Source organism: Bos grunniens, chromosome X, assembly GCF_055505025.1.
Source record: "Bos grunniens cultivar Pamir isolate PY7600 chromosome X, Bosgru_T2T1.0, whole genome shotgun sequence".
NCBI lineage: Eukaryota > Metazoa > Chordata > Mammalia > Artiodactyla > Bovidae > Bos > Bos grunniens.
This window is the reverse complement of record NC_141194.1, coordinates 146,695,702-146,716,173: the sequence shown is the minus strand read 5'-3', so window position 1 is coordinate 146,716,173 and position 20,472 is coordinate 146,695,702. Positions and strand designations below refer to the sequence as shown.

At 37.0% G+C, this 20,472-nt stretch overlaps 1 protein-coding gene across 5 annotated transcripts in view; it reads right to left on the bottom strand.

Annotated features, from left to right (window-relative positions):
- KLHL4 (kelch like family member 4) overlaps positions 1–20,472 on the bottom strand; it is a 107,771-nt gene that overhangs the window by 28,706 nt on the left and 58,593 nt on the right. For 3 of the 5 annotated variants that reach the window (XM_086387235.1, XM_086387239.1, XM_086387237.1), the window contains 3 exons: positions 15,300–15,524; positions 10,314–10,476; positions 6,123–6,335 (listed from right to left, as the gene is read on the bottom strand). In XM_086387235.1, the coding sequence (XP_086243361.1) occupies positions 6,123–6,335; positions 10,314–10,476; positions 15,300–15,524 (601 nt within the window). The remainder of the gene's footprint in view (positions 1–6,122; positions 6,336–10,313; positions 10,477–15,299; positions 15,525–20,472) is intronic. The other 2 variants (XM_086387236.1, XM_086387238.1) reach the window with 1 other exon arrangement.

Genomic DNA, 20,472 nt, shown 5'->3' with positions numbered 1-20,472 from the left:
CTTGGAAGAAAAGCTATGACAAACCTAGACAACATATTAAAGGGCAGAGACATTACTTTGCCAACAGAATTCCATCTAGTTAAAGCTATGGTTTTTCCAGTAGTCATCTATGGATATGAGAGTTGGACCATAAGGAAAGCTGAGAGCTGAACAACTGAGGCTTTTGAACTGTCGTGTTGCAGAAGACTCTTGAGAGTCCCTTGGACTGCAAGGAGATCAAACCAGTCAATCCTAAAGGAAACCAGTCCTTAATATTTATTGGAAGGACTGATGCTGAAGCTGAAACTCCAATACTTTGGCCATCTGATGCGAAGAGCTGACTCATTGCAAAAGACCCTAATGTTGTGAAAGATTGAAGGCAGGACGACAAGGGAACAACAGAGGATGAGATGGTTGGATGGCATCACCAACTCGATGGACCTGAGTTTGAGCAAGCTCCTGGAGTTGGTGATGGACAGGGAAGCCTGGCGTGCTTCAGTCCATGGGGTCACAAAGAGTCAGACACGACTGAGCCACTGGACTAAACTGAACTGAACTGAATACACTACACTGGCAGAAAGAAGAGGAAAAAAACACATATTCTCTCACCTAATGCACAAAAAGTATGTAACAAAATACTTTCAATCATCTTTTAATGATAAAAGCAGTAACCAAAGTAGGAACAGAATAAAACCAACTTAACATAATAAAGGCCAGATATAGAAAACCCAAATCTATCATACTTAATGAGGAAAGACTGAAGGCTTTCTCTCTGAGATCAAGAACAAGACAATAATAGGAATTTTCACCACTTCTATTCAACATAGAGAAATAAAATGCAAACACACTGGAAAAGAAGAAATTAAAGAAGATACCATGAGGGAGAAAAATATCTCATGTTCCTGGATTAGCAGACACAATATTATTAAGATGTCAATATCACCAAAGTGATCTACAGAATCTATGCAATGTCTATGAAAACCCCAGCAACTTTTTTTGCAGGAATAGAGATATCCATTATAAACCTATATCGAATCTTGGGGATCCAGAGCAGCCAAAATAATTTTGAAAAAAGATGAACAAAGATTGAGGTTTAATACATCTTGATTTCAAAACTTACTAGAAAGCTACAATAATAAAGAGTGTGGTGCTGGCACAGTGACAGATGTAATTACAAACGATATAGAATACAGAGCCAGAAATATACCCTCACATACATTGTAAAATAATTTTTGTGAATGAGGCCAAGACCATTCAATGAGGAAAGGACAGTCTTTTCAACAAATATTCATAGGAAAAATGGATATCCACCTGTAAAATAATGAAGTTGTATTTTTACCTTACTCCATATACAAAAATTAACTCAAATGGATCAAAGGCCTGAACATAAGAGCTAGAACTATGGAACTCTTATAAGAAAACATAGGGGAAATGTTTTATGACATTGAATTTGGCAAAGATCTTTTGGATATGACCCCAAAAGCACAAACTATGAAGAAAAATTGGATTCAATATTAAAAACATTTGCACATCAAAGGGTACTATTATCAGAGTGCAAAAGCAACCCATGGAATGAAAGTAATGATGTGCAAATCACATATTTGACTAGAGGTTAATATACAGAATATATAAGGAACTCCTATAACTTGACAGCAAAAAGACAAACAACCCAAATAAAAATGGGCAAAGAACTGCAATAGACATTTCTATAAAGAAGATGTACAAATGACTAATAGCACACGTTAAGATGCTCAACAAAGCTAACCAATAGAGAAACCTAAATCACAAACACAAAGAGATACCACTTCAAATCTATTGGGATAGCTATGAAAAACAAATCAGTGTTGGTGAGGATGTACAGTAATAGAATTCCTTTTGCTTTGCTGGTGGGAATATAAAATAGTACAGCTTCAGTGGAAAACAGTATGGAGGTTCCTTAAACATTTAAAAATAGAATTTATGATAAAGAAACTCTGCTTCTATGTATACCCAAAATAATTGAAAGCAGAGGTTCAAACAGATATCTGTACACCTATATTCTAGCAGCATTTTTCATATTAGTCAAAAAGTGAAGCGACTCCAATTGTAAATTGATGAATGAGTGGATAAAGAAAATGATGTGGTATGTACATATAATGTCATATTTTTCAGCTTTCAAAAGGAAAGGAAATTCAGATAAATGCTATAACTTCTATGAAACTTGAAGAATTATAAGGCTCAGTAAAATAAGCCAGACACAAAAGGATTATTTATGACTCCACTTTTATTAGGTACCTAGAATTATGAAATTCATAGAAAAAGTAAAATGGTGGTTGCCAGGGACTGAGGTGAGGAAGGAATGGGGATTTATTGTTTAATGAGGATAGAGTTTCAATCTGAGGAAGTGAAAAAAGTTCTGGAGGTGGATGATGATAATGTTTCACAACAATGTGAATGTACTTAATGATACTGAACTGTGCACTTAAAAATGCTTAAAATGATAAATTTTATGTTATATATATTTTGCCAAACTAAAAAAATAATCTGGCGTAATGAACAGGTGATCAATTATTACTTTGCTAACTCTGGAGAAAACTGATATGAAAAAGCTCCCTTTTACATATGTCTAACTATAATATCCAATACTTTGGCCGCCAGATGTGAAGAACTGACTCATTTGAGTCACTCAGTCATGTCTGACTCTTTGCGATGCCATGAACTGTAGCCTAACAAGTTCCTCTATCTGTGGAATTTTCCAGGCAAGAGTACTCCAGTGGGTTGCCATTTCCTTCTCCAGGGGATCTTCCTGACCCAGGGATCGAACCCAGGTATCCCACATTGCAGGCAGAAACTTTACCTTCTGAGCAACCAGGAAAGCCCACATATATTTAACTATAATATCCAATACTTTGGCCACCTGATGTGAAGAACTGACTCATTGGAAAAGACCCTAATGCTGGGAAAGATCGAAGGTAGGAGGAGAAGGGGATAACAGAGAATACGATGGTTGGATGGCATCACCAATTCCATGGACCTGAGGTTGAGCAAGCTCCAGGAGTTGGTGATGGACAGGGAAGCTTGGCATGCTGCAGTCCATGGGGTCTCAAAGAGTGGTACATGGCTGAGTGACTGAACTGAACTGAACATTTGAGACAGTAATTGACCTTCTTTATGTTTTGCATAATTCTTAAAATTTGTTTGCATCTGTTAGGAACCAATCTCTTGAAAAGCATTCCAGATATACACTGAGTAGCAGGGAGCTAATCATTTAGGATTAAACTTAAGGGAAAAAAAAAAAAAACTACCAAAAATCAATTATTCCCTGTAAGAAACAAAGTATTATCACTATCAATTATGCCTTTCAGAAGAAAAATAATAGTATTTGTATGCTTTCCTTTAGTCTTTTCTGCCTACATTTTATCCTATATATCACTGTTTTTGTTTTTTTTTTTTTTTAGTTTTATTTATTTTTTTTAATTTTATTTTATTTTTAAACTTTACATAATTGTATTAGTTTTGCCAAATATCAAAATGAATCCGCCACAGGCATACATGTGTTCCCCATCCTGAACCCTCCTCCCTCCTCCCTCCCCACACCATCCCTCTGGGTCGTCCCAGTGCACCAGCCCCAAGCATCCAGTATCGTATATCGAACCTGGACTGGCAACTCGTTTCTTACATGATATTTTACATGTTTCAATGTCATTCTCTCAAATCTTCCCACCCTCTCCCTCTCCCACAGAGTCCATAAGACTGTTCTATACATCAGTGTCTCTTTTGCTGTCTCGTACACCGGGTTATTGTTACCATCTTTCTAAATTCCATATATATGCGTTAGTATACTGTATTGATGTTTTTCCTTCTGGCTTACTTCACTCTGTATAATAGGCTCCAGTTTCATCCACCTCATTAGAACTGATTCAAATGTATTCTTTTTAATGGCTGAGTAATACTCCATTGTGTATATGTACCACAGCTTTCTTATCCATTCATCTGCTGATGGACATCTAGGTTGCTTCCATGTCCTGGCTATTATCAACAGTGCTGCGATGAACATTGGGGTACACATGTCTCTTTCCCTTCTGGTTTCCTCAGTGTGTATGCCCAGCAGTGGGATTGCTGGATCATAAGGCAGTTCTATTTCCAGTTTTTTAAGGAATCTCCACACTGTTAACAAATGGGACCTAATTAACCTTAAAAGCTTCTGCACATCAAAGGAAACTATTAGCAAGGTGAAAAGACAGCCTTCAGAATGGGAGAAAATAATAGCAAATGAAGCAACTGACAAACAACTAATCTCAAAAATATACAAGCAACTCCTACAGCTCAACGCCAGAAAAATAAACGACCCAATCAAAAAATGGGCCAAAGAACTAAATAGACATTTCTCCAAAGAAGATATACAGATGGCTAACAAACACATGAAAAGATGCTCAACATCACTCATTATCAGAGAAATGCAAATCAAAACCACTATGAGGTACCATTTCACACCAGTCAGAATGGCTGCGATCCAAAAGTCTACAAATAATAAATGCTGGAGAGGGTGTGGAGAAAAGGGAACCCTCTTTCACTGTTGGTGGGAATGCAAACTATATATCACTGTTAAATCAATTTTCTCCAAACTATTTTTCATTGTAATATTCCATTTCTCCAAAATTTAATTACCCTTTTGTCTGCGAGATAAAATCCAAAAGTTTTCATCTTGACATTTTTGGCTATCAAAAATCTGGTATGTAATTGAGTTTTTAATTGCTCTTCCAAATACCTTTAAGTTTAATGTCTCTGCTCATATTTATGAAGCTTTCTCCTTTACTTTCATGGTTTGGGTTGTGTTTTTTTCCTAGACCTGAAATTCTCTCCATTCTTTTTTATGCCTACAAAGTTCACATTCTACCTGGTTCATGAATTTCTCTTGAAAGATGCCATCCATACTGATCTGTCTTTTGAATTCTGATAACTTAACTGACCGAAAATTTGTCACTTGGACTTAGGCTATTATCAACTGCTGTGTGTGTGTGTATATATACATATATATAGGACTTCCCTGGTGGCTCAGACAGTAAAGCATCTGCCTATAATGTAGGAGACCCAGGTTCGATCCCTGGGTCAGGAAGATCCTCTGGAGAAAGAAATGCCAACCCACTCCAGTACTCTTGCTTGGAAAACCTCATGGACAGAGGAGCGTGGTAGGCTACAGTCTATGGGGTCACAAAGAGTCAAACATTAGTGAGTGACTTCACTTCACTTTATACATATGTATATATGTGTGTGTGTGTATATATATATATACACACACACATACATATATAGTGTGTGTGTGTGCATGCATTCTATCTTGAAAGGGAAAAGTGAAAATGTTAGTTGCTCAGTCGTGTCTGACTTTGTGATCCAGTGAACTGTAGCCTGCCAGTCTCCTTTGTCCATGGAATTTTCCAGGCAAGAATACTGGGGTGTATAGCCATTCCCTTCTCTAAGGGATCTTCCCAATTTAGGAATAGAACATGAGTGATAAAGCTACAAAGTAATATGACTGACAAAAAATGTAGCACACTTTGTTCATCCAGATTAATGTCTCCCATTCAAAGAAGCTACCTGTGAGGAATTAAATACTCAATGCAATACAGTCATTGTTCAGAACATCATAAACACCTCTCTTTGGGATATTTTTCTCTGTTTATTTTGCAGTGATAAGCCTTGGAGTTGGTGATGGACAGGGAGGCCTGGCATGCTGCAATTCATGGAGTTGCAAAGAGTCAGACATGACTGAGTGACTGAACTGAACTGAACTGAAGCCTTTTTTCTTAGAGAACTGATTCGGTTTTTGAAACAGTGAAGTTGTGATTTGAGCCAGTGAATAGTTGAGTGATATAGCTTGTAATAAAAATACATTTATTCTTACTCTGTCTCACTTTATAGAGTGACTATTAAATGATAAAACAATGTATTCTTTTCATACAATTCTCATGATGAATCTGTAATGCATATGCAAGATTTCTTCAAAATATTTTGAGCCTAGGAGTAAGGATAAAGTTAAAAAAAAATTAAACCTCTGAAAGAATTAACACTTATTTGGAAGACTACATTTGGCAGCTTAAAAATCCTTCTCATTTCTGAAAAAAACAAATAACGGAATAAATAATGAATAAATAAAAATATTTTACCGTTCGACACAGGCAGAAAGTCTGGAGCAATGGTTAGAAGCAGGGGCATCATGACCCCCAACCACATATAAAAATCCATTGTATGTTGCAACTCCTACACCTCCACGTCTTTTGGACATTGGAGCACACAGACTCCATCTGTTAGTGTGTGGGTCAAAATATTCCATAGATTTGAGGCAGGAACTTCCATCACGTCCACCAATAGCATATAGCCTAGAATAAAGACAGAAGTATGTGTGTGTGTGTGTGTGTATATTTGTGCATAGAATGAAAGTGAAAATACACCACACACAGCATTGAACTGTGTATTCTACTCCCTCAGGATTTTATAGCAAAAGGCCTGAATTTGTGAAGGCATTTGTTAAAGTCTACCTTACCCCAAGCCTACCTGCTTCATAATTTTTTTTGAAAGTTTCTTTTATATAATAGATTAAAGGTTTATATGGGAAATAAACTACAGAGAAAGGAAAGAGATAACAAAAGCATTGGTAGTATTTGTCTACTAAACCACAATAAAGCTGAACATTTTTAAAGATGGTAAGATCTTTCCAAAACCCAAATCCAGGAACCTTACAATTTTAGCTAGATTTAATTGCCTAGCATTAAACTCTCTATTGCTTTAGTGAACTATTTTATTTAGTGTAAAAAACATTTGTAACTAAGAAGATGTTAATTTAACAAATAACTACGGGAATAGGATAAAACCTAAAAACCAGATTTTTTTCCTAGGAAGATGTATTATCTATAACATTTCTCATAAATTTTAAAATGCCAATTTTTTTTGTATGTATTTATTTTTTTAATATAAATTTATTTTAATTGGAGGCTAATTACTTTACAATATTGTATTGGTTTTGCCATACATTAATATGAATCCACCACGGGTGGATTAGCAGTGTTTTTAATTTGTTATTGTTGTTCAACTCTTTTGTGGCCTACTCTTTGTGACTCTATGGACTGTAGTACACCAGGCTTCCCTGTCCTTCACTATCTCCTGGAGTCCACTCAAACTCATGTCCATTGAGTCACTGATGCCATCCAACCATCTCCTCCTCTGTCGTTCCCTTCTCCTCCTGCCTTCAATCTTTCCCAGCATCAGGGTCTTTTCCAGTGAGCCGGCTCTTCACATCAGGTGGCCAAAGTATTGGAGTTTCAGCTTCAGCATCAGTTCTTCCAATGAGTATTCGGGGTTGATTTCTTTTAGGCTTGGTTGGATCTCCTTGATGTCCAAGGGACACTCTTCTCCAGCCCCACAGTTCAAAAGCATCAATTCTTTGGTACTCAGCCTTTTTTATGTACCAACTCTCACAACCGTATATGATTGCTGGAAAAACCATAGCTTTGACTATACAGATCTTTGTCAGCAAAATGATGTCTCTGTTTTTTAATATGCTGTCTAGTTGTGTCATAGCTTTCCTTTCAAGGAGCAAGTTTCTTTTAATTTCGTGGCTGCAGTCACCATCCATAGTGACTTTGGAGCCCCCCAAAATGAAGTTTGTCACTGTTTCCATTTTTTCCTCACCTATTTGCCATGAAGTGATGGGATCAGATGCCATGATCTTCATTCTTTAAATGTGGAGTTTTAAGCCAGTTTTTCAATCTCCTCTTTCACCCTCATCAAGAGGCCCTTTAGTTCCTGTTTGCTTTCTGCCATTAGAGTGCTATCATCTGCACATCTGAGGTTGTTGATATTTCTCCCAGCAATCTTGATTCCAGCTTGTGATTCATCCAGCCCAGCATTTTGCATGACATACTCTGTATAGAGGGGGCTTTCCTGATAGCTCAGCTTGTAAGAATCATCCTGCAATGCAGGAGACCCACTCCAGTAGAATTGCCTGGAGAATTCTATAGACAGAGGAGCCTGACAGGCTACATTCCACAGGGTCACAAAAAGTCAGACATGACTGAACGACTTTCACTTCACTCTGCACAGAAGTCAAATAAGCAGGGTGACAATACACAGCCTTGACATACTCCTTTCTCAATTTTGAACCAGTCCATTGTTCCATGTCTGTTCTAACTGTTGCTTCTTGACCTGCATACAGGTTTCTCAGGAGGCAGGTAAGGTGGTCTGGTATTCTTACCTCTTTAAGAATTGTCTACAGTTGTTGTGATCCACACAAAGACTTTTGTGTAGCCAATGAATCAGAAATAGATGTTTTTCTGACATTATTTTTAGCCTAATTTAAATTTAATCCCAATCAATAGAGAAGATCAACATTTATTAAACTATATGCCTATAACTGCCCTTCACACTCAGCTGTGAACAATAGCAAGTTAAGCAAGACAAAATTAAATTATTTAAATTCAATTATTTCAGCCTCTTCTGTAATAGATAGGAGATCACTACTCAGTCACTGGATATCATTAAGGTTAGGCTAGAGATAATCAGATTTAGGAGAATTTTAAACCCGAAAACACTGTAAGTCTGGGTTTCCTGTTAACCAACAGACACTTCTTACTTTATGCTGTTGCTGCTAAGTCTCTTCAGTCGTGTCTGACTTTGTGCGACCCCATAGACAGCAGCCTACCAGGCTCCACCATCCCTGGGATTCTCCAGGCAAGAACACTGGAATGGGTTGCCATTTCTTTCTCCAATGCATGAAGGTGAGAAGTGAAAGTGAAGTTGCTCAGTCATGTCTGACTCTTCACAACCCCGTGGACTGCAGGCTACCAGGCTCCTCCACCCATGGGATTTTCCAGGCAAGAGTACTGGAGTGGGTTGCCATTGCTTTCTCCACTTACTTTATGCACAAGGTGCTAAAAAACAGCTGCATAAAAATTTATATTGAACCCAGTTATATGATGAGATACTGATTTTATGAATAATCAATACAGACACACAAGACTGTCATCCTGGTGTCTGAAATTTTCATCATTCATGTTCCTCCTATATGCTTGTCATTATCTCCAAAGATCCCTTTTCAGAAAGAACACAATTACAAGTTACCTGCAAGAAGAATAATTCAAGCTTGTAGAAACCTCTAATAATATCAAGTTTCAATCTATTATTTTCTCTCATAAGAAAGTGATCAGAAAGTAAGAAAGATTCAGAAAGATGAGACTAGCTATAATTCTAGAACACTTAGGAGAGTGCGTTTAAAGAGAAAAAAAGACTTGGCAAATTACAAAAAAAGACTGAAGTTTTGATAAGTCAAGAAAAAGTTATAACCAAAAAATGGTAGCTTCTTGAGGGTAAGATTGAAACTGGCTTGCCTACAAAAGTGCTTCTCAAATTTAATGTGTAATACAAGTTACTTGAGGATCTTCTTTAAATGTCTATTCTGATTCAGGAGGTCTGGGATCGGGTTTATTCAGTGTCAGACTTTATTTTTCTGGGCTCCAAAATCACTACAGATGGTGACTGCAGCCATGAAATTAAAAGACGCTTACTCCTTGGAAGGAAAGTTATGACCAACCTAGATAGCATATTCAAAAGCAGAGACATTACTTTGCCAATAAAGGTTCGTCTAGTCAAGGCTATGGTTTTTCCTGTGGTCATGTATGGATGTGAGAGTTGGACTGTGAAGAAGGCTGAGCACCGAAGAATTGATGCTTTTGAACTGTGATGTTGGAGAAGACTCTTGCGAGTCCCTTGGACTGCAAGGAGATCCAACCAGTCCATTCTGAAGGAGATCAGCCCTGGGATTTCTTTGGAAGGAATGATGCTAAGGCTGAGACTCCAGTACTTTGGCCACCTCAAGCGAAGGGTTGACTCATTGGAAAAGACTCTGATGCTGGGAGGGATTGGGAGCAGAAGGAGAAGGGGACGACAGAGGATGAGATGGCTGGATGGCATCACTGACTCGATGGACATGAGTCTAGGTGAACTCCGGGAGTTGGTGATGGACAGGGAGGCCTGGCATGCTGTGATTCACGGGGTTGCAAAGAGTCGGACATGACTGAGCGACTGATGTGATCTGATCTGATCTGGGACGGGGTTAAGATTCAGCATTTCTAAATAGACCTCAGTTAGTAATGTTACTGCTGATCTCAGGATATTTAATTAATTATTCATTTTAGATAAATATTTTCCATCATAATGAAAGGAGAGTTCCAACAAAGGCCTTTTACAATCCATTAGTAGGATGTCCTAGTCACTGGGAATGCTTATTGTCAGGTGTATCACATCACTGAAGTGCTGTACTACAAGAAATGCGAGCAAAAGCATGCATGTTTGGCTCTACTCACTTATTGTTTAATGTGACTACACCAACTGTGCTTCTAGGAGTTGACATACTGGCCACGTAATTCCACTGACGTCCTTCAGGGTCCCATCTTTCTACAGTATTTAGATAACTCCATCCATCATGGCCACCAACAGCATACATTGGTCCTTCAAGTGTGGCTACACCTAAAGGATAAAAATAGCATGAGAGCTCACCTAGGTAGGGCATATATAATAGATATTTCATTTTACAAGGAAGTGACTACTTAAAAACTTGATTTTTATCTATTAATGGTTTTGTAAATAGCCATTTAGTGAATAATTTGCCAATCGTGATTTGAAACTAAAACTAAATATGGTCTTTTAATCCTAGAAAATATCATGGAAGGGTATCATGGTTATAATGCTAAAGACATAGAAAGTAGATGAACACACCATTTCTTGCAATTAACAGAAATGGGAAGATGATTTTTCTCTGTCACAGTTTCAATGTCATTTTTCAAATATAAAAGGTAGATGAGATATGATACTGAATCTTAGATAAATACTAGAACTGTTGGCTCGGAGAAGGCAATGGCACCCCACTCCAGTGTTCTTGCCTGGAGAATCCCAGGGACGGGGGAGCCTGGTGGGCTGCCGTCTATGGGGTCGCACAGAGTCGGACAGGACTGAAGCGACTTAGCAGCAGCAGCAGCAGAACTGTTGGCTAAGTCTGATAATCTTTTTAATCCTTTATTTTTATTAAAGGGATACAAATGATTCCCATAAGACATCTCAGTAAACAGGGGTTTTTGAAGTTTAGTTAGAAATTTGTTCTATTCAGTTCAGTTGCTCAGTCATGTCCAGCTCTTTGCAACCCCATGGACTGCAGCAAGCCAGGCCTCCCTGTCCATCACCAACTCTGGAGTTTACTCAAACTCATGTCCATTGAGTTGGTGATGACATCCAACTATCTCGTCCTCTGTCGTCCCCTTCTCCACCCACCTTTAAATCTTTCCCAGCATCAGGGTCTTTTCAAATGTGTCAGTGGTTCAAATCAGTTGGCCAAGTACTGGAAGTTTCAGCTTCAGCATCAGTCGTTCCAATGAATATTCAGGATTGATTTCCTTTAGGATGGACTGGTTGGATCTCCATGCTGTCCAAGAGACTCTCAAGAGTCTTCAGCAATACCACAGTTCAAAAGTATCAGTTCTTCCATGCTCAGCTTTCATTATATTCCAACTCTCATATCATACATGACTATGGGAAAAACCATAGCTTTGACTAGACAGACCTTTGTTGGCAAAGTAATGTCTCTGGTTTTTAATACGCTGTCTAGGTTGGTCATAACTTTGCTTCCAAGAGCAAGCATCTTTTAATTTCATGCTGCAGTCACCATCTGCAGTGATTTTGGAGCTCCCCAAAATAAAATCTGTCACTGTTTCCACTGTTTCCCCATCTATTTGCCATGAAGTGATGCGACCAGATGCCATGATTTTAGTTTTTCGAATGTTGAGTTTTAAGCCAACTTTTTCACTCTCCTCTTTCACTTTCATCAAGAGGCTCTTTAGTTCTTCTTCAATTTCTGCCATAAGGGTGGTGTCAGCTGCATATCTGAGGTTATTGATATTTCTCCTGTAAATCTTGATTCCAGCCTGTGCTTCATCCAGCTCAGCATTTCTCATGATGTACTCTGAATATAAGTTCAATAAGCAGGATGACAATATGCAGCTTTGTCATACCCCTTTCCCGATTTGGAATCAGTTTGTTGTTCCATATCCGGTTCTAACTGTTGCTTCTTAACCTGCATGTAGATTTCTCAAGAGGCAGGTCAGATGGTCTGCTATTCCCATCTCTTGAGGAATTTTCCACAGATTATTGTGATCCACAGAGTCAAAGGCTCTGGTATAATCAATAAAGCAGAAGTAGGTGTTTTTCTGGAACTCTTTTGCTTTTTCTATGATACAGCGGATGTTGGCAATTTGATCTCTGATTCCTCTGCCTTTTCTAAATCCAGCTTGAACATCTGGAAGTTCATGGTTCACGTATTGTTGAAGCCTGGCTTGGAGAATTTTGAGCATTACTTTATTAGCATGTGAGATGAGTGCAATGATGAGGTAGTTTGAGCATTCTTTGTCATTGCCTTTCTTTGGGATTGGAATGAAAACCAAACTTTTCCAGTCCTGTGGCCAGGCTGCGTTTTCAAAATTTGCTGGCATATTGAGTGCAGCCATTTCACAGCATTGTCTTTAGGATTTGAAATAACTCAACTGGAATTCCATAACCTCTACTAGCTTTGTTCGAAGTGATGCTTCCTAAGGCCCCCTTGACTTCACATTCTAGAATGTCTGGCTCTAGGAGAGTGATCACACCATGATGATTATCTGGGTCATAAAGATCTTTTTGTGTAGTTCTTCTGTGTATTCTTGCCACCTTTTCTTAATATCTTCTGCCCTCCACTTGGTATCTCTCATTTTCTTGAAGAGATCTCTAGTCTTTCTTATTCTATTATTTTCCTCTATTCCTTTGCATTGATTACTGAGGAAGGCTTTCTTATCTCTCCTTGCTCTTCTTTGCTACTCTTCATCCAAATGGGTATATCTTTCCTTTTCTCCTTTGTCTTTCCCTTCTCTTCTTTTCTGCCAAAGCCTTTGACTGTGTGGATCACAATAAACCGTGGAAAATTCTGAAAGAGATGGGAATACCAGACCACCTGATCTGCCTCTTGAGAAATTTGTATGCAGGTCACGAAGCAACAGTTAGAACTGGACATGGAACAACAGACTGGTTCCAAATAGGAAAAGGAGTACGTCAAGGCTGTATTTTGTCACCCTGTTTATTTAACTTATATGCAGAGTACATCATGAGAAATGCTGGACTGGAAGAAACACAAGCTGGAATCAAGATTTCTGGGAGAAATATCAATAACCTCAGATATGTAGATGACACCACCCTTATGGCAGAAAGTGAAGAGGAACTAAAAAACCTCTTGATGAAAGTGAAAGTGCAGAGTGAAAAAGTTGGCTTAAAGCTCAACATTCAGAAAACGAAGACCATGGCATCTGGTCCCATCACTTCATGGGAAATAGATGGGGAAACAGTGGAAACAGTGTCAGGCTTTATTTTTCTGGGCTCCAAAATCACTGCAGATGGTGACTGCAGCCATGAAATTAAAAGATGCTTACTCCTTGGATGGAAAGTTATGACCAACCTAGATAGCATATTCAAAAGCGGAGCCATTACTTTGCCAACAAAGACTCATCTAGTCTAGGCTATGTTTTTTCCTGTGGTCATGTATGGATGTGAGAGTTGGACTGTGAAGGCTGAGTGCTGAAGAACTGATGCTTTTGAACTGTGGTGTTGGAGAAGACTCTTGAGAGTCCCTTGGACTGCAAGGAGATCCAACCAGTCCACTCTGAAGATCAGCCCTGGGATTTCTTTGGAAGGAATGATGCTAAAGCTGAAACTCCAGTACTTTGGCCACCTCATGAGAAGAATTGACTCATTGGAAAAGATTCTGATGCTGGGAGGGATTGGGGGCAGGAGGAGAAGGGGACGACAGAGGATGAGATGGCTGGATGGCATCACTGACTCGACGGTTGTGAATTTGAGTGAACTCCGGGATTTGGTAATGGACAGGGAGGCCTGGCGTGCTGTGATTCATGGGGTTACAAAGAGTCGGACACGACTGAGTGACTGATCTGATCTGATCTGATCTCTTCTTTTCATAGCTATTTGTAAGGCTTCATCAGACAACCATGTTGCCTTTTTGCATTTCTCTTTCTTGGGGATTGTCTTGATCCTTGCCTCCTGTACAATGTCATGAACCTCCATCCTTTGTTCTTCAGGCACTCTATCAGATGTAATCCCTTGAATTTATTTGTCTCTTCCACTGTATAATCATAAGGGATTTTATTTAGGTTGTGCCTGAATGGGCTAGTGGGTTTCCCTACTTTCTTCAATTAAGTCTGAATTTGGCAATAATGAGTTCATGGTCTGAACCATAGTATGCCCCCAGTTTTGTTTTTACTGACTGTATAGGGCTTCTCCATGTTTGGCTGCAAGAATATAATAAATCTTATTTTTTCTATTGGATTCTATGAATAGCTCCTTTGTGTTTCTCATCTGCTCTGGGAATTCACGTTACTGGTTCCTCCTGCTGCCTTCTTCACCATCTCAATTTGCCATCCACACTACCTCTCCTATCTCTTTAGCAATAGCAATTAAGAGTTTTAAAATTTGCTTCAGTGTCTCTGTAAGATATGTTTTCTAAAAAATCACACATACAGAACTGAGCTGAATAATTACATAGTCTATCATTTGATATAATTTATCAGTTACATTGAGGCAAACAATACCCATCTTGGATATGTCACACTTCAGCTGTGTAAAATTTGGTTCTTTAAAAGCAATGCAATTATTCTTTTCTTAAAAAACAAACTCTGTAGTATTGAAACATATGGAGTCTAGCACTAAGAGAAGCAGATCTTGACAAGCCATCAGGAGAATCAAAGTTCTTCACTGTTCAAGAAGTCTCTATTCTTTCTTAAGCTTCTTGGGAACCTCTGACTTAAGTATAAATTAGGGCTGCTCTCAAGGAAAGTGGTTTTCTAAATAGCCCTGCCTTCAAACTGCATCCAAAGGCTTTTGCCTAAATATAGATTTGATTCTTATGGGAAGGGACACTAGTAACTAGAAACACAGTGTCTCTCCATTAGCAAGTGTTCTTTTCTCTAAACTGACCTTAGAAGAAAACTTGTAGTTGCATGCTCCTCAACAATATATTCTTTCTAAAAGGTTTTATCCTTCCTGAAGTGGGACCCCTTTAAAATACCATTGGAATGGAGGTACAGTTACAACAAGTATGACACATGAAACAAGGAAAAACTTCACATGCTTTTACCATTTATTTAAGCTTTTCAGAATTTTCAGACATTTTGAATATGAGTATGACTAAATCTCAATGATATGCACTTATTTAAGCTCTAGTAAATGTACAGTCTTTAGACTATACAACATTAAGCTCTTACCTAAACCATGCCTGTGTGTTGACATGGGAGGCATCACTGTCCAGATTTTGCCAACTGGATTAAAACATTCCACAGTATTCAAAGTTTTTAAACCATCTCTTCCTCCCACAACATAGAGTTTGTTATCAATAACAGCAACTCCAAACTGAAGCCTACGCCCATTCATGGTGCCAATATGTAGCCAGCGGTTGGTTCGGAGGTCATATTTTTCAATTGTAGTGGTACCTGTTAAAGGGATATTAAACAATGCTAAAAACTACTTGTGCAAAATGTTTTAATCATTTATATTATATTTATGTATCTATATTTATAGTATAGAATCAGTGATTGCAGTTCAAATTAAAATAAGTAGTCCAGATAATTCTCCAACCTGTATGACAAGGCAAGGATAATATTTCACCACTTCTGAATCCAAATGGAAAAGTGAGAATAAAATAGTTTATTTAATATATATGGTTTATATGTTTATAATGACTTCTTTGGCTATAATATGCTATTGTTAGTACTAACACAGGTTCCAGACACCATATTTTACAACAAAAACTGCTTTGGAATGTATTACTAACTGTTTACACACCCATTATAGTTTTACTTGACTATGAACATTCAATGTACTAATTTACGCCCTTTTATTTTACTCAGTTTGGTCTGTATGTGTGTGTTTATTTAAAAAACAAATGACTAAAGGAACAGAAAAGAAAATTCCTTTTAAATGGGCCTTCAGTGTTAATTCACATTATTCACATAATAACATTTTTGTCCTTTATTGTGCCCATCTTTGCATGAAATGTTCCCTTGATATCTTTAATTTTCTTGAAGAGATCTTCTTGAAATGAAAGCTAGGCTGCACTGATTACTAAAATTATAGAGGTATTAATGATGAAGTAAGTAGAAAATTATACCAAGCTACATTAATCAACTATATATAGAAGACTTACATTAAAATGATGTAGAAATCTGCTTAAAGCCAAGTTATTTTTTCCAAACATTAAATAAAATATAAAAGATGGATTTACTCTATATCTCTTATCTGCATCTATGAACATATATGACTGATAGTTTTGTATCTTTAATTCTGAAATGTCTTTAGCCCATTTTCCTACTAATCAAAATGTAGATCATCTAGCTGGCTTATTATGGCAACTCTGTATTTGATTGAAAAAGAGTTTTCTGTGGCGGATTCATTTTGATATTTGGCAAAACTAATACAATTATGTAAAGTTTAAAAATAAAATAAAATTAGAGGAAAAAAAAAAAAAGAAAAAGAGTTTTCCTTTTTTTAACTAATCTTTTTCTTTGGGACTCACTTCACATTTTTTTCTGTGTTTATTAATTTTCTGCCCTAAAATGTGGCAAATATTGCTTCTTACTTCATTTCAAAGTTCCTATTCAGCTCTCACTTATGATCTATTCAAGGGTGAACAAAATCAACTAAACTTTGTGGTATTGTTTAGAACAATAGTTCCTGCAGTCATGAACATATATAATTTAGTTATTTCCTCCATCTTTTTTAAATGAACTTAAAAATCACTATATTAGCCCTTATTTGTTCCCTGCCATACTGTCTCTCAGAATTCATTATTTTAGTAAGTTAAAATTTACTGAATACGTGGCATACACAAAAGCCTGAAGTTTAGCATTCAACCATTTAAAAATTTTGACTGTGTGATCGTACTGACAACTTTTTGATGACTCTTTTAATATACACGGTAGGGGTTATAGTTAATTACAGCCACTTGTGTGGTATCTATATTTAGCAACTAATTCCAAGTTAATTGTATGAGTCAAAAGGAAATTAAAGACTGAGGAAGTACTATATTTCCTAAATATCAAAAGGTGAAAGTTCAAAAAGTATCTTAAAAAGATAAATAAAACTACACATTGTAAGAAAAGGCATGCATATAGAAAACATTTTAAGAATGTAAATTGGTATGTTTTTAAATGCAATACTGATTCACATAGATAAATGTTATCACCTCAATATTTTTGCTTTATGTAGGTTTTTTTTTTTTCTTTCTTTTTTTGCTCCTATGTGTTCAATCTGGTTTTTCAATTCTAAGACCCTCAAAGAGAGGGGTCAGTTTTGTTGTTGCTGCTCTTTCATCTAAGATAGTGGCAATATAGCAACAAAGAACACAAAATTTGAGTAATAATTCCCAGTCCAGTAGTTCTACGATGCTTGCCCTTGGCATGGCTATCTAACCTTAAGAGCCTTAGTTTCCTCATCTCCAAAATTAAGGTAATAAAAATCTATCTTGTAGCATTACTGTGAGGATTAGAAATGATGTCTGCAAAATGCCAATCAAGGATCAAGTATTCAAAAATAATTATATTTACTATTATTGTAGTTTTCTGTAATTTCCCATAAAGCTTTTTATATTTTCATATACTAGGTATTTCAAGAGTCTCAAAATGATGGCTTTACTTCTTTCCATATCAAACTGTGGTAGCAGAGTCAAGGATTATAGGCTCACATTTCATTCATTTTTGTAAGCTATTAAGGAGTTGAAGATACATATTACCATCTTGTGTAATATATTCATTTGTGTAATGTTAACGTGAAAGACAAGAACCTGAAAAAATAACAAAAACAGTAAATAAACACAAAAACCAAACAAATAAACACAAATTTTCCCATTTCTCACTCCGCTAGTTGGATATTTTTAAAATCAAATATTATAGATAGCCATGTTTACATTTTATACTTAATACCCTTTTGATTTAATATCAAACAATACACCTTTTAAATTCTGTGCCTGTTCTTTCTATTCAACAAAATGCAGTAAAATATCAAGTTGCTAGACTTAAAATCTATTATAACATTTTACTGTATTTGTTATTTTCTGAAGAACACTAGTTCTGTGAAGTTACTCTACAACTTTGGAAAATAATTGCAGTTGCAAACTCCTGTTATACAGGTTTATTATTAATTGACATATCTCCTATATGGTCTTCCAATTTCCAATTACACATACCAAAAGAAAAAATAGTTTTCCAGAAGCATAGAACTTTGATTTTTGCATCATTGTCTACAAGGTGTCAAAACATTTCCATGTATTTTTTAAGTGAGTTGATTTTAGTTCCTACACAGCCAATTCTTAATTACAAAATCCTTGCCTCATTGTTTTGGCAACATGGTTCTATAGGTAGAAATCAATGTAAAGAAACAGAACTGTGGGAAAAAAATATTTTAAGAAGTATTCAAGGTAGACATGATGGCTTCAGAAATTTTTCCCTATTCCTACTGAAAACAATTCTTTTGTAAAATCACTATTTTTATTCCAGAATTGAATTGCTGATCTTGTTATCAATGCTTCAAGTTTATTTGTAAATGGTCTTTGGTCATCTATCAGGAAACTGACAGCAAGAAATTAGAAGTCATTCTCCTATTTCTGTCAAAAAGCAAATTTGGAGGACTTCATCCCTTCCACTTATGATAAAGCTGTAAGTTCTCCCTGAAAAGATCTTAGGTTGCAAAGCAAATACTCAAATAAAAAAAAAAAAAAATGCTGCCATAAGAGTCACAAAATACCCCAAATTGCCAACACAACCTTGTGGAAAAAGGAAGCAAAGCTGGATGTATCACCTTCCCAGACTTCAGACTATACCACAAAGCTAAAGTCATCAAAAGAGCATGGAACTAGCACCAAAACACATACAAAGATCAATGGTACAGAATAGAAAGTACAGAAATAAGCCCCCACACACGGTCAATTAATCTATGACAAAGGAGGCAAGCATATACAATGGAGAAAATATAGTCTTCAACAAGTGGTGCTTAGAAAACTAAACAGCTACATGCAAAATAATGAGAAAGAACATTCCTTCATACCATATACAAAAATAAAATCAAAATGGTTTAAAGACCTAAATGTAAGATCTGATACCATAAAACTCCTAGGAAAAAAAAAGCAAAACACTACTTGACATAAATCACAGCAATAATTTTTGGTTCCATCTCTTAAGGCAAAATAAATAAAAGCAAAAAATAAACAAGGGGGTCTAATTAAATTTAAAAGCTTAATTAGAAAAATAATTAGGAAAATACCAACAAAATGAAAAGGCATCCTATGGAATAAAGAAAATGTTTGCAAATGATGTGAAATACAAGAGGTCAATATCCAAAATATGTAAATAGCCCATACATTCAATATAAAAAAAATAAAAAATGGGTAGAAGAACAGAATAGACATTTTTCTAAAGAAGACAAATAGGTAACTGGCAAATGAAAAGATGCTTAGCATTGCTAATTATTAAAGAAAGGTAATAAAAAACACAATGAGATATCACTTCACACCTATCAGTTAACTATCATCAAAAAGTTTCCAAATAACAAATGATGGAAAGGATGTGGATAAAAGGGAACCCTTGTATGCTACTGTTCGGAATATAAATCGGTATAACCACTATGGAAAACGGTATGAAGGTTCCTCAAAAACTAAAAATATAACTATCATATGATCCAGAAATCCCACTATTGGGGTGTATATACCAAAAAACCAAAATGCTAAATCAAAATTATATATCCACTACAATGTTCATGGAGAAGGAAATGGCAACCCACTCCAGTGTTCTTGCCTGGAGAATCCCATGGATGAAGAAGCCTGGTAGGCTGCAGTCCATGGGGTCGCACAGAGTCAGACACGACTGAAGCGACTTGGCAGCACAATGTTCACAGGAGAACCATACACAATACTCAAGACATGGAAGCAACCGAAGTGTCATCAACAAACAAATGGATGAAAAAGATGCTATCAGTTCAGTTCAGTCACTGAGTTGTGTCCGACTCTTTTCGACCCCATGAATTGCAGCACGCCAGTCCTCCCTGTCCATCACCAGCTCCCGGAGTGTACTCAAACTCCCATCCATTGAGTCGGTGATGCCATCCAGCTTTCTCATCCTCTGTTGTACCCTTCTCCTCCTGCCCCCAATCCCTCCCAGCATCAGAGTCTTTTCCAATGAGTCAACTCTTCGCATGAGGTGGCCAAAGTACTGGAGTTTCAGCTTGACCATCATTCTTTTCAAAGAACACCCAGGACAGATCACCTTTGGAATGGACTGGTTGGACCTCCTTGCAGTCCAAGGGACTCTCAAGAGTCTTCTCCAACACCACAGTTCAAAAGCATCAATTCTTTGGTGCTCAGCTTTCTTCACAGTCCAACTCTCACATCCA